At 44.2% G+C, this 15,266-nt stretch overlaps 2 protein-coding genes across 3 annotated transcripts; both read right to left on the minus strand.

The window, feature by feature from the left end:
• Window positions 1-427: 427 nt before the first annotated feature.
• Window positions 428-2,774, minus strand: ndufb4 (NADH:ubiquinone oxidoreductase subunit B4). Of its 2 annotated transcripts, XM_035618876.2 has the most exons (3): window positions 2,562-2,774; window positions 1,400-1,543; window positions 428-577 (listed from the first exon to the last, which is right to left on the minus strand). In XM_035618876.2, the coding sequence occupies exons 1-3, from the start codon at window positions 2,736-2,738 to the stop codon at window positions 515-517; spliced, it is 384 nt and encodes a 127-aa protein (XP_035474769.1). In that variant the 5' UTR covers window positions 2,739-2,774; the 3' UTR covers window positions 428-514. The 2 variants fall into 2 exon arrangements, with proteins under 2 accessions (XP_035474769.1, XP_035474770.1); XM_035618877.1 differs by lacking the exon at window positions 428-577 and having other exon boundaries at window positions 1,394-1,543; window positions 2,562-2,769.
• Window positions 2,775-10,513: 7,739 nt separating this feature from the next.
• On the minus strand, window positions 10,514-14,515 carry si:dkey-12l12.1. Its single transcript, XM_035618875.2, has 6 exons — window positions 14,350-14,515; window positions 12,659-12,706; window positions 11,786-11,896; window positions 11,523-11,636; window positions 11,173-11,253; window positions 10,514-11,076 (listed from the first exon to the last, which is right to left on the minus strand). Exons 1-6 carry the CDS (start codon window positions 14,470-14,472, stop codon window positions 11,026-11,028), a joined length of 528 nt encoding a protein of 175 aa, XP_035474768.1. The 5' UTR covers window positions 14,473-14,515; the 3' UTR covers window positions 10,514-11,025.
• Between the last annotated feature and the right edge of the window lie 751 nt (window positions 14,516-15,266).

The raw sequence follows: 15,266 nt of genomic DNA on the forward strand, positions 1-15,266 counted from the left end.
TATTTTCAATTGCACTGTGGGATATGATCTTAGGAACAACAAGTGTTTGTACCTCAATGCAACAAAGGTGAGTATGCCTGTCATTTTCAATTAAGTCCAGTTGCATAGACAAGGTCATGAAATAACTATGAAAATTGCAGCTACCTTAATTTCGGCTTGGCTTGTGTCTTGCGCAACGTAGCTCCGCATGGTATTGATTGTGAGACGTAACAAAAGATGGGAGAGTACAAAAGCATCAGTACGCTACTGAACACAAACTGGAACACAGTAGTGTAAGAGGAGTCATATGAACAATACCTGAAAGAAAACCTTTACTCACACAATGTCACAAAACTGAAAAATTAAACTCGTCTTTTGAACGTTGGCAGCAGATTCTTTCATCGTTTTCCTACCACGCACATTTTACCCCGGTAATAAAAGGCCATAATTGTTTTTGACAATATATTTTTATTTCGTTAATAATAATTACACGCACTGAAATCATCACTAGAACACGCAGATCTTTTGTCGAAGCTCACGATGACATACAGAACTTGCGCTCCACGGTTCCAGCCTTAATCTGCCCCTCCTTCCTGTCCTGTGAACCAGACGGCAAACAGACGATGGGTTAGTACAGTTCCCATGGCGACAAAGTCATATCACCATCTTCACCTTTGGGAAATTTTCTCAACCACACGTTAGATGACTTTCAAGCAGTCCCACTCTCCACCGGGTGGGGAGGGGATGAACACCATCATGCAGCAGTGTGAGCTGGAGATTCTATTGGCGAGGGTAAATCTCCATGACAATGGGGAGGAAAATGAAAGCAGGCAGCATTTCAAATAAATAACTCATTTCTATTTGCGATGGAACTGTGGAGCAAAAAGAAAACCAGATCAACTGTGCACCTAGGAAAGAAGTCCCTGTGCCACTCAAGAGCAAATATCACATTGAGATTATTTCAGACCAAAATATTGTTATAAATTGCAATAACGGCGTGATAAATTAGCTAATAAGCTGTAAAATCATTGACGATTTTACCCAAGTATTGTCAATATCAGAGCAGATAGGTGCACTGAAATGAAGTCAGCATTAGAGATTGAAAATAATACAGATGCCTGCAGCACAATGGTAGCCTCTGAGAAAAGAAAAATGTAGATAAAATCTTTTTTCTTTCTTTCTTAAACTAGTGTGTACATCCAACTTTGGCTCTGGTTTCGCTTTCTACGGCCTAGAGACTGTCAGCAGGACCAGAACTGTGCATGAGTGGTTCTTTAAACTATCAGTGTTCTGTAGAACACAGCAATAACTGACTGCGCAGGTATTCAACCTGCTGCTTAAGGAGCCAAAGGGTAAGTCATGTCATTCATTAAACACTGACAATCGAGCAAAGGTAATTCACTTGCAACCCGTCTCATACCCTGTCTGTCTTGAAGACGTAGTAGAGGATGAAGAGGGGTGCAACTCCAAACATCGCACCCAACAGAGACGTCTTGGACGTGGCGTTGAAGTGTGGGTAGGTGTGGGTGCGTGCATACACCCAGCGTGTCAGCGCAGGGTCTTCCTGTATAGATAAAAAGGTATGTAATGACATTTTTATGATCTCCCTGCGTAAAACTGGCAATTCAAGCAATTACTTACGACACATTAGTGCGACACAAACAACAAAATAAAAACAAGATGACAAAACTTGAGGGATGTCTTACTACTCTAAGCCTATCTACTCTAAGTTAAAGTAATTGTGACAAGTCAAGATGTCCACTATGTTCGACAGAGGCAGACTTACACTTACAGAGAAACAAAATGACAACATTAGGACAATTCAAGAACATACGTTGTAGTTCATATTGAGTCCATCAAATAACATTTCAGACAAACTATAACAGCGTCAGGGCTGAATGCACGCGAGGAGAATGTCATCCAAGTGTGGGACACCACCGGCTGCAATGAGCTAGTTACCTGCAGGTTCACTGGTGGAGGCAGCTGTGGAATGTGCTCAGCTGATAGAGGGTGAATTAACTTCCAGGGCTCGGAGGGATGAGTATTTAGCAAAATATCAACAGTAGTATTTCAAATGATTTTTTTACTCTTTATATTTTAAGGTGCATCATTTACCCTTTCATTCTGTCTGAAGAAGTACCACTGCAGCACTTGATTGTAGTTATAAGACGTGAACTCTGGTGTGAGTTGAATGGCATTTATAATGCTCAGCACACCGATGAGCTGCTACCCTCTCAGCACACGCACGCGCACACACGACGATACTGAACCGGACCTCAAGTCTTTCTTCTTGCGAGGTGTCCACTGTGTGTGAGGCAGAGCAGCCGAGGCAGCGTCCATCGCTGCTAGCTAGCCGTGTTTACAAACGTTAGTCGTGAATAAGTTAGACCTGTCATAACTGTCGCGCGGCCTCGCGCACAGATTCAGAGAAAAGCAGTCAAATGAACGCGGCTGCTGCAGTGTTTCCATTTAGGTCTGCGCGACTGCAGCGCACCTCTGACGCGCCGCCGTTAGCATTTCAGCTAGGAGCCTGAGCCCTTCTTTTCAAGGGTAACATTGCTAGCTAGCAGGCGTCCACTTACAATAAGCTCTCTCCTGAGCGGGTTGTTGAGCTGCATCTGATATTGCCTCTTCAGGTTGGCTCGCAGCGCCGCCCGGCTCTGTTCGGAGCGCCTCTGCTCCAACGAGACGCTGAAGTACTCGTTCGGATCCAGTGTTTTCGGCCGAGTGGCCAAGGGCGCCTCTTGGTAGTCCGCCATGATTGTTTGATGGAGGACGGATGGAAGAGCTCTGTGCGAAGAGGTCGCAAGGTGATTGGTTGTAAACTCTTCTTCGTCGTTTTTTTAATGGCGGTTGGCAACCAGCGTAATTGGTTGCATTATCGCCACCTCCTGCTTCGGAGGGATATTTTTTTAATTCAATTATTCACAATCAAAAAAGTCATATTCAAGAGAATACAGTTAACAAAAAATAAACAATAACAACTGAGCGATATCAATAACAAATAAAGGAAATCACAAGATACAAATAAATAAACTGCTCCCGAGTTCTCCCTTCCTCTGACCGTGGCAGGTATTAAAATGTGGGAGATGCGAGAGAAGTGAGTAGGTATATGTATGGATTATTTGTTTTAATTATAGTGCTTGTTTGTTTTTAAAAACCAATATATTGTTCATTTTGATGGTTTCGAAAAAGATCCAGCCCTTTTTAGCTGTTGAAATACCTTTAAATGAGCTATACAACTCATAAAAGGCCACATTTCATCCTCAAAATGACATTTTTCAACCTGGATGGTTATGTTTGATAGATCATAACCCATCCAGCCCCCATTACCTGTTGAAATACCACTTTTTGGAGACGTGACAATGACGCATGCGCGGTGAACCAATAAACGAGCTCATTCTTATCTTGTTGTCGGTAACCATGGATATAGTACATCTAATGTTGGTAAAGCGTTGTTCGCCCCAGACCACGTACCTCCGTCAAACGAGAGAATGAGCACTAACAAAAACCGAGAACAGGAGGACGCGAGCGCTCCCAGTGACAGTGACGATGAGTGTAAGGATGAAGAAGTATCTCCAGAAGACGACTGGAGTTTGACAGAAGGGGAGGGAGACTTGGAGGCGACCCTGAGAGCCCTCCAAACCCGCACAGAGGCCACCAGTCGGCCCACGGCGACCGACGGCGCGCGCCGGCCCGAAGCGATGGACGACTTTTTGCGCAACTTTCTCCTGCAGACGGGCATGACGCGCACACTCGACTGTTTTCAGACCGAGTGGGCCGAGATGGTGCAGGGGGAGCTGGTGGATGCGGCGGAGGTCGGCGTGGTACCGGACGTCTACACGGACAACCAGCGTCTGGACACGGAGCTGAAAAGCGCGCAGCGGGAGAGGGAGGATTACCGTCTGGCGGCCTCCGCGGCGGCTCCGGCTCTGGTGAAGGTCCAGAGAGCCAGAGACCTCCACCGGCTGCAGCACAAGCGCGTCGTCCAGGAGAGAACCCGGCTAACGGAGGAGATGGGGAGGCTCCAGCCGCGGCCCGGCAGAGGAGGCAAGGGAGGCAAGGGGGGCAGCGCCGCCTCCTCGGAAATTTAAAGGGGTGGGGGGAGAGAGTTTGATGCGATGACCATAACAAAACAGTCAGTTTGACATTCTGCATACACTGAATAAATATAGTGCAATTTCGCTCAGGTGGTGGTGTCTGGTGGTGGCTGAAGTTCCCCCAACCTCAAACCAGCCATCAAAGGAGGCTTGAACTTGCCTCCCTGGGTGAAATTAAAAAAAAAAAAACCCCAATCAGAAATAAGTTCATTACTGTTGTCAGGTAGAATTCAATATCTCTTAACATAAAGAAAAACAATGTTGAAGGGAGCTTAGCCGAGTCTGACTTTTCGACCAATCATAGCCGTTGATAGCTACTGTGGCTCATGCACATATGTATCTATGGCTCAGATATTGCATATTTTATTCGTAAAAAATACTTTTTATAATCTTTTTGCTGCTATTCATGATGTTTTTTTTCTTATTGCTGCACGCAGAAGAGCTGCTTACAGACTCTAGTTGTTTTGCCAAAAACAATGACAATAAAGATCTATTCTGTTCTACGCTCTGCTAAAAGTCTCATCTTAAATGTGCACTGATCAGTTTTTAGCACATTATTATATTAGATTATTTTAATTGTGGTGGTAATGATCATTGCATTCCACTCATTGTGTTGTTGCTGGGCTATTTGCCAGACTGATTGAATGTCTGGCCTTTGCAAACATGGCCACTGTAATCAATCAGAGTTCTGTCCACTGAAATGCAGTGGATCTTTGAGAGCTTCTTTTTCTTATCTCCTCTCAAATCAAGATGAAGAAGTAAAACACCCCCCAAAAAACTGCTGCTGAGGTTCCGACTTGTTGCGTTATAGCATATGACCACAAGATGGCAATCTCTTGTAAGCTCTGGTTTTTATTACCACCGAATGAACGTCAGGTTACTGCAGCAATCACAAACAATTAGAAAGAGCAAGGAAAAGGAGGAATCTGGTGAGATGCACTCGAAGATAAACCATGAGTTTATTTCGGTTTTTTTACAGACAACCAGAGCAATGGACGACAATAGTCAATAAAAGAATAATAGTTTGGCTGCAGCATGACAAATTTGAGCTATTTGCTTTGAAATTACACCAGAAGCCTCATGCAAATGTGCACACTTGGGTAATATTCCCCTGTAGATGGTCTAATATAACGAAATCCTGATATTGACACAATGCTGAATGCAACGATGCCTTCCTCTATCTGAGCACAGATGATGTGCTTTTTATTCCACCATGGTGAGTTGGTTGAATTTAACTTAAGGCTGAACTGTCCTATAGCCTTCTCACAGATACCTGCAGAGGCATCACAACTGTTTCACAGCACAAAGATAAAACCTTCCCACGCAGACGTGCTCTTTTCTATTTCTCCTTGCACCTCTTCCTCGAGTAATTCTATACAAAGATGCTGAGAGGGCTCTTTGATCCGGAGACGCCCGGGCAGGACGTGTGACCAAATGATTTACTGTCCTCCCGGGTCCTTTAAAGTGCCACAATACCACTCTGTAGTTTTGAAACATCCATTTATGACTTCAAAATTCAATGTGAGACCACATTCCAGGTCCCAACAAGCCTTTCCTCCCTCTCTATCCATAATGTTCAAAGAGAGATTTAGTTGCAAATGAAATATTAATACGTCTCTCTGCCCAGGCTGATACGCACTAGACCTCATGGAATCAGAGTAGATCTTTGGGGAGTTTACAAGCTGTGGGCTTTTTGCTTTTCTTTTAGCCTGCATTACTACACTCCTGCTTCCACACCCATTCACGTCTGTCCCACAGAACAATTTGTTCATTATCATACATCAGCGATGCTGACAGACGTTTATTTTGATGCACTCACGGTGCAAAGCCTTTCAGAGATAACGGATAACGGAGAATAAAAGAGTGCGATATGGATATGGAGGCAGTTACAGGCCCGGGTGATAAAGAAGAAGTGAAAACGCATAAAGGATTTCTATCATCAGTCTGTGCGATCTTGCCAGACTAAATCATTCTCGGTAATCAGAGGTCATTTTGTGCCGTTAGTTTTAAAACGGCTTAACATGCACAAGTCTTGCTGGGAAAGTGGAAGCAGGTTTCTCTTTCGACCACAAGCAGAAACTACTTATCTTCCTATTGTCCATCAAAGGCCCTTGAAGTGGTTCGTACACTTAGAGAAAATGACCCAATGTGTTATGCTACTCTTTTTACCAAATTCATAATATTTCCTGGCGCAGAGGTTCCATTACTCCTCTGGCCTTGAGGAATTTAACGGAGGAATGCAAATGTTCCTTTCCACCCTTGTTTTCATCCGCAGAACACAATTGTACCAGTTTGGAGCCTTTGTAATTTTCACAAATGGTTACAGAGGCAATGAGGTGGTGGCTGGAGGGCGGCGTGTTATTTCCAGGCCAACATCTTGTGCCACCCAATCCCATATTACCCCTTTTCCAGCCTGCTCATCCCTTTCCTCCCCACAAATTCTTCATGTCTGTGGGCACATGGTTGTCACAGCCTTTTATAAGAAGTCTTCAACTCAGTGGCTCCATCTTAAATGCCCCAGGCTGATTGGAATTCCTCCCTTGCCCGCCCGACTCCCTGTGCTGCCTTCTCAGCGCCTGTCCCCGCTGACAGGCCTGTCCACTTCACAGCCCGCAACAATGTCCGCATCATACCAAAGAGGAGAAGGAGCCGGAGAGAGGGAAAACTCACGGCTGATCCAAACCTGCTGAATCTGTTCCTCTCTCTTAATCCTTCCCCATTTATGCAACTTAAATGACACCAAGCCTTAAGTTCAGAGTGATTGAGATTGTTTTAGCCTTCATTTGCAAACAATCTTCTTTGACTCCTTATTCCTTCGAGATACAGTATATATATATATACATTTTCAGAAATGCTTATCTCTCACTTCACCGTCAGCGCTCTCTGCCATTCTAATCTATAGCTGTGAAATTGATTCAACCTGTCTGCAAGTATTCCCCTCTTAATAAATCAGCTTTCGGTGCACCTATACAGTGGGCAGCGCGTCAAACTCAGCAATATTTTTTCCTCTAATGTAGTGCGCAGGGCAGAGATTGGCCGGTGGCAGTGACTCAGCAGGCATCCATCTTCTTTAGGGAGAGCCCTGCGGATGAATTGCACACAGACGGAGGTGAAAAAATCTCAGCACTCAGCTTTTATGTAATATTCTATAATTCCAGTGGCAGAACCGGCACGTTCACTGTCTGTGAATTGCTAATGGCAAAGGAGGTGCCTGGAAACTCCTGGTGCTATATGGCTGTCAAGATGATAGCAATCTATTGAGAAACACATCAAATGAAAAAACTCAAAAAATACATGGTGGTTTAACTTGTTATAGACGTATTATGATAATAAGTAATCTTCCAATCATAGTCTGATGTTGTATACCTATTAATCAAAGCGGGGAAGTTGCCCTGAGACCCTCAGGGGGCCCAAAAGCCCCACCTTCAATCCATCATTTGGTTTTATTGAAAAGCCAAGAGATTGGAAACAAGAGGCTATAACTGTGTTTTGCCAAAAGGTAACAAAATTCATAGACCAGCATCTCTGAAGCCCACTTAACAATATGTTGTTTTGGGTGACAAAATGAGGGTATTGCAGGTGGCATACCGCCTCCGAATGTGCGGACGAAGGCTTTGTTTATGACAAGAGGCGGATGGGCTCTGGAAAAGTCAATTGAATTCTGCATTGGCCCATAAAAAAAACAAACCTTCCAGCTGCCATACATGTAGAAAGCTCAATAGACTGACATATTGAGCTGACATCACAACACTCTTACTGAGGAGTTACACATGTCCCATACACATCTCTGTTTCTGTTTCTCTCCGTTTTTTTCACATTAGGGCCGGAGGGACGTGACAGGGCTGCTGCTGTGACAGCAGTTAAAGGAAGTTTTGACAGGCCGAGTTAGGAAGACTGTTCGGGGGAGGTGATGTCGGGTCAGAGAGAAGTGACGCGAGGTGAGGGAAGACAGCCAACGCCCCGTATCTGATCTGATGGGAAGTGGCAGGAGATGGAGGAGAAGCCGGAGCCAAAGTCGGCCTGAAAGCAAGGCCGCAATCTGAGGTCAGTGGAAACAGAGAACAGAAGAGGACAGTCATTTCCGGATTAGAGCAAAGGGATTCCTTGTATTGACTGCAATCACAAAGAGATCACAAGCAGTCATTTAAATCAGAGCCAGGATAAAAAACAACAACGTTGTATAATAAAAAGTTACAAAGTTTTTAAAAGTTGAAGGTGTATTCAGACCCCAAGTCTTGAAAATATGTCTTTGAGAGGGATTTAAAAGAGGATAAGGAGTTTGCCTGCTCTCCTCAGGGAGATTATTCCTAAGAGAAGGGGCCCCAACAGAAAAAGCCCAGTCATCCCTGGTCCCCCAGCCAATGAAATAAATCTATTCAAAATGAAAACTCTGACATTTTAGGACATCAAACTTTTGTTTTCTTGCTGATAGTAAAAATGACAAGTTTGTTGTGACTGTTGTCCTCCCAGATAAAACAATTATCAAGATGAGACCATTGTTATTATTACTATTACCAATAATGGCTAAAGCCACAAAAAAATGAGACGTAGGCTGCATAAACCTGATTTATCCTTTATATAAAACGAAAAGTCGTCCTCCGACTCCTGCTAATGTAGAACTTGTTTTTCCCACATCGCATGTTGTTTGGGGCGAAACGCTCCTGTCAACAAGAAACTAATACTTACGCAGTGGTTTCTACTGCTTGAAAGGGATGTTGACTATAAGCCACTAACTGCACATGAACCTGACTGGGCCTTTATGGGAGGGTCTGACATGTCACTCTGCGTGCGAGTGATATGTAGATTGAAGGCTTCCAAATTATTTCGCTAGTGGTGATTATCATCAGCTTTGTTCTCGAGGGGGATGACCGAACCCAGTGAAACAATACCACACACCATGACGCAACCGCAGTGACTGAAACGCAGCCATGAGGATTCATTGCCTTTGTGCTGACCACACACATGGTGACACATGTTCAGACTGAAGACTGTATCTCCATTTAACTTTTACATCAGCCGAAGAAATGGGTTTTTATGGATGATTTCTATTTATAAAGTGTCTGTGTGTAGTTATATTGCATTTGGAGGATATGTCTCTTTGTGTGTGTGTGTGTCAGTGTGTGTTTGCATGGGCCTTGTCTGCAGCTGATACACACACACTCGGACCCACTGCTTTGTTCCATCAGGTCATTAACCAGGAATTTCCCAGGATGCGTTAGCCCAAGGGTGCAGTCAGTCTGTGATAGCCTGCTGGCAGCTGTCAGAACCGCGCGTGTGTGAGATGATGATGACAGGGGAGTAAGCCTCGGATGTCTCCTTCCTGTTGTTTCTAAATGGGAATGGCAGGATCTTGTTCCTTAGGCGTGCCGCTCTTTCGGTGAAATCCGAATGGCAACCTGTTGGGGTTTTATCACCAGGATGACACAGAGATGTCACCAAGACAGCTCATAACCAGCTAATCAAGGTTATCTGATGAGGCGCGAGCAGCCCAGGGCCCCGCATTTCCCCATATTTCCCCCCCCCCAGGGTGAGCTGCTGAAGCATGTTCAGCACCAATGATGTGCTTCAGGGAAAATGGCAAGTTTATAAATAACATTTAGTTGTATCCCCCCCCCCCCTCTCTCTATGTTTCTGTCTATAGAACCATAAAAATGACACAGTGTGCACCGCGTACCTACGTCACAAGCAGAGGCCTTTGATCGCTAAATGAGCAGCGGATGAGTCACCACATTCACTTAGATTTCCTTCCACTTTTACGCAGGCTCATTTACCCTCATCGGATTGCCTCATCGTTGGGATTTTCTGATGATGGCCTCAATTTGGGTGGGCATGTGTAAATATTTTAGGTACTCATCACAGTAGAAGTGCCTGTTTTTCCTCAGCGTTTGTGGCCAGGTGATTTGTTTCAGAGAAGCAGATGCGGAGCGGCCCACAAAGATCTGATTTTGTGCAATACGTCGATGCACAGTGTCCTGCAGAAATACTCAAGCTAATCTTCTGGTCCAGACCATACTCTGTTTCCATTCTTGGCCAAATGAATTCAAATGACACAAGATATTTAAATAGACAAAGTTTGACTCCTGAAACAGATGGTCTGGACTTAATTTAGATTAATTTTTTTCTCTCTCACACACACACACACACACACACACACACACACACAGAGGCTATTTGCCCCTGTCTGCTGTAATGTAAATGGATTAGTGGCTCTCTCTTAGAAAAGAGGTTCCCGCTGGTTCATTCTGCTGCCATCTTTGCCAACAATGCACTACACATGTAGTACTTGCCGTCTATAATTAGGGACTTAGCGGTGTTTCAATATCAGAATACTTCATTTTATAAATCAGTCATGGGCAGTTTCGCAGATTCTTGTGTGGGAAATGTAACCTGTTATTCTGGGAAATGAGTTGAGGGAAAGACTGAGTGGCTCCAAGAGCTGTTATACAATTTAATTTCTTAATGATGTTCAGAGTGTAAGAACTATTAACCTGTTTTATAGAGAAGGATCTAGCGGATTCCCTATAAAAAACAAGTGCAATAATGTCTAAAGATTTGTTCACCATATGTTTTTATGGAACTTTTTCTTTTTCAAATCTGATACAACAACATAAGAAATATTTCTGCAAAAATATACCCCCGATCTTCAAAAGGAATCTGTGATTAAATAGGTTACAACAAAAATGCCAGACTAAAATATTACTATTGAATCTTTTGTGATGACATGCAGGAATATATTAGAAACTTAAAATAGTGTATAAAAGTATCTGCACCTTAAGTGCAGCAGATTGACTGATAAATGTAAGCTTGCAAAATAAACATCAAAGCTGTTATCCAAAATGTCAGATTTTCACACAGATATTCAGTTTGCTTTTATGTTTACTGTGCACACTCTTTGTCAGGTTTTTCCAAAATTAAAGGGAACATTTTATTTCCCAGTGCTGGTCTTCTATATGCTTCTTTTGGCTCTGTTGTTCTTCTCCTCAGTCTGTGGATCTGCCTGGAGAACAAGGAACACATCATGTGAATATAAATGATGCATCAAGTGCAGTCAATTTGCATGTAGGACACTAATCGTTTGTATAGAATGAATTACCAGGACAGAGAAAGCCCCAGCACGACCTGACTTCCCCTTCTTGGCTGGCTCGGAAATCACCTGTCTCCTTGCTCTGGTCACCTGGAAGTGAAAAATCCATTCATGGCAGTGTTTGGAATTTTAAAATCTGACATTTTTTGGGAGGATTACAACTTATTTCAGCACGTGGAAAGAGATTCTGACATAGTAAAACGGAAATGGCAGTGGCTGATGATCAAAAATTCTCGATAATAAACCGGCGAGTCCACCTAACGGCTCTAATAACACCAAGTAAGCTGGCCTTATAACTGCGGCACATCCAGCCTCTTTGCCAGCTGTTCATCTGCTCAACGGTTGTCATGGAGACTCACCTGTAGGGGGGTGGATTTCTTGTCATTGCTGAGGAGGGAGAATGATCCGACGCGTGATATACGCTTCTTTTTCTTACTCGAAGCTTGAGCCAAGTGTCGCCTGGACCTGTCAGCCTGAGGGACCATAAAAATAGGGATTCATTAATGCATACTCTGCATGCATTTAAATCCACAAAATTGAATTTGGAAAACACACACACACACACACACCCCACCAGCATTTGGCGTTTGCTCACTCTGTGTGAGCAACAAGAGTGTTTTACCTGGATGAGAGTGTTCGGGAAGCCTTTGACAGAGACGGCCCCGGGCAGGCTGGAGTGACTCAGGTGGGTGGGACCCCTCCGGTCCAACTGTCTCCTACGTCTGAACAAAACCTACATGGATGACACAGACACAGTCACAGCCACATCCACAACCACAGAGGGGAAAAAAAACAACAACTGCACGTCTCCCTCTTTGTGATAAAGTGCATCAATGTGAGGTGAAGCACGTCATGGTTTGTTTTCCGTCCTCTGCTTTGTTTGCTCCTGTCCTGTCTCATTCCCCTCTACCCTGCTCGCTCTGTCCTGTCCCCCTCACGCTCAGTCTCACTTGTTTTATTGGCAACCTCCAGCATCTAATGGGAGGAAACTGCAAAATGAACGAAGCCAGTGGCCCCACCGCTGCCTGCATTTCTCATCGATCCGCGCGGAAACGGAGCACTGCTATCGATCGGCTCGTTTCCCTAATAAATGGACTGTCACTTTGAGAAACAACAGGTTTCAGTTTGCCAAGTAGAACTTTATGGTACATTTAAAACAATGTGGGCCCTTGACTCCATCACGTGTTCGTCTGTTACTCCTAGCAAATTCAAGCTCTGTCACAATCACATCATATCACCATAGTTACCTAAAGATGTAACTTTTAGACAAACAAGAGACTTCCTCCAGCCTGCCCTATTCAAACAACCCCATGTCCTGTTAGTTTCTAACTCATCCTTCCAATGTTGCCTTTTCACTTTCACGTTGTGTTCCTGCTGCGTTTCCTGGGAGGATGAACCGGTGTCCCTCACAGTAAGACCTCTCACAGAGGAACCAAAGGATCCAGGCCGAAGCATTAACCTTGTAATTGATTAAGTGTAAAGTGGTGTCACATACCAGGCCTTCAGTTAAGGGCAGCGCCCTCTGTTGCTTCTGATCGTCATACTGGAGAGGAGAAGAAAGAGGAGAGGGTCAGCACTTGGTATATTTATCCTTTTCAGTAAAGAAGTGGATTTGTGTTGCGGCATAATTAGTGTCTCACACTGCATTATGACTTCTTCAATAGAAGCGAAAATAGTCAACTGACCCAGAAAACCAGGTTGTCGTGCCCTAACAAAATGGCACACACACACACACACACACACACACACACACACACACACACACACACACACACACACACACACACACGCTCACAAACGACAAAATGCAATTCGGCACCCTGGTCACCAAACACTGCAGGTTTCCTGAGATGAGGTGTGATCCCCTGCGTCCTGACAACCTCATAAAATTGAGATGTCTGTTTTGTGTGTGTGTGGGTGTGTTCAGGATATCCATCAAACCGTCCATTTGTTGTTTTTTTCCCGTTTTGGTTGATGACAACCCCCCGTAAATTTCTCATTCAATGCGTTCCATGCGATTACAAACACGAGCGACCTTGGTGGGACGAGCGAAGCCAAAGTAAATTTAGCCTCTTAAGATGGCTGCCTCTGGTATTAGTTAGCTCCAACCACATGTGAAGCTTCTAATTGCGCATGCTGTAATTACATTATGAATAACTGCTGAAGGACAGCACATAGGCTGCGTGGCACAAACTCCCTCAGATGGAACAGAATTCCCAAACTCGAGCACTTTCATGTGTGGGTGAAAATCCTCCAGTCGCGTACTCCAGCTGTGGAATCCGTTGTCCAGATGAGGATGATTACTTTGGACAGAACATGAGGACTGTCCACAGAAAGCTGCTGACCACAAGTTTAAAGTATAACAGCTGGTAGCCACATGAAAGGCCAAAAAGGGGAGCTGAGGAACTTTGTTCCACGGAAGGGTATATTTTCGGCGCAGAGGCATTATGTCTGTGAAAACCATTACAATAAGACTTTGTTTAGAAGAAGAAATTATACGGTGTGTCTCCACAGGTCAAGGTTATGGACCGTACACGTCTCCGGCCATCCTGGAACACACTTGACCACTATTATCGTCACAACAGGAGTCAGAATGAATTCACATTCCAGCTGTGTTACTGGCTTCCGCTGACCGAGCAACTGTATAAAGACTGACCGCACTGTCTTAGAAAAACTTGACTAAATCAATATGTGACAGGTCATTTAAGTACAAACTTTTTAAAGTTGAAAATTCCTTTCAGGAGGTGATGAGGAGTATACCTATAAGGATTTCTCTTTTCAGTACACACTAGTAAAGTGTAAATCTTGTAAAATAAAACAAAGGATTAGTTTGAGTCAGTGGAGAAATAGATTGTCGTCGCAAAAGAGGGTGACAAAAATGTCTCAAACATCATTTCCTTAAAATCAAAATAGCATCAGACATGCATCGCCACTTTTCGCTGCCAGCTTACATTGCAGTAGGTGTTCTTTAGCGTGCTTTCCTGAGAAAATGTTGATAATTCAGATTCCTTTCACTTTCTTTTAACAGAAGAGTTAGTTAGTGCGTAGTTTGGTCCACGTAAACAACATTTAAATCGACTCCGGCAGGCTGCACTTACCCCTGTAGTGTCACAACAGATGATGACTGATACATAATGAACACCCTTTGTCCCTAACTATCACGTCCATTAGAGGTGTGTCCCTTACCTGTCCGTCTGCGGTCTGTCCACTGACACACAGCTCTCCCTGAGTCGCTCCTGAGCAGTCGAGGGCGTGCGACAGCAGGCTCGCCTGCAGGCACAGCACACACAGCCAGATAGTAAACCCCATGTTCCAGACAAGAACGAGACTGTTCCCAGCCCCTGTCAGCTCGCTGCTTTATACTCTCGGCTCTGCTAATGGGGAACAGATGCAGGGGAACGGGAGGCCATGCCAACTTCACGCAGACAAACAGCCCACCACAAGCCTGCGCTTTGCGCCAGCCAGTGGCCTGCGGTCCTGCAGAAACATGTCAGACATCTTGAGGGGGCCTCCCCCTGCCCCACTACCCCAACCCAAAGGGGATCATGAAGGCCATTTTCCACTTATGTCTGCACTGTAACCCCGGCCAAACTGTGCGTGTGATTAAAAAGAGATGAAGAGAAGTGGAGACACGTATGTTGTCGAGCCTCTGTACATAACAAATGAAAAATCGGCGGTTTGGTTCTCGTAATGTCTTGAAGAAATATCGCATTATGCTGTGAATTTGTCTCTCCTGGCTCAGTGTTGATGAATCCATTTCCTTGCGCTGTCAAAATGTGTACATACAGTATTTATACAGTTGTGCACCAATCCAAACACTTCCGTACGCTTGTTAGAATTACAGTAATTACTCATATACAGCAGCTATCAAGACTGTCAATTCATATTTCAGACTACAGACTACTGTTTACTGAACTCCAGATACACGGATAAAAACTGTCAGAAGTAGATACAAATCACAAGTGCATTGTGCTTTAGGGAGATGATCCTTTGGGAATTGAATATTTGTTTTTCCATTCACATTCTCTTCAAATTGAATAGTATGTTTTACATTATCTGCTAAACATGTTGAGGAGGGTTGGAGCACCTCGGTGGGGAGTTTA

The sequence above is a fragment of the Scophthalmus maximus genome, chromosome 21 (assembly GCF_022379125.1).
Source record: "Scophthalmus maximus strain ysfricsl-2021 chromosome 21, ASM2237912v1, whole genome shotgun sequence".
Taxonomy (NCBI): Eukaryota; Metazoa; Chordata; class Actinopteri; order Pleuronectiformes; family Scophthalmidae; genus Scophthalmus; species Scophthalmus maximus.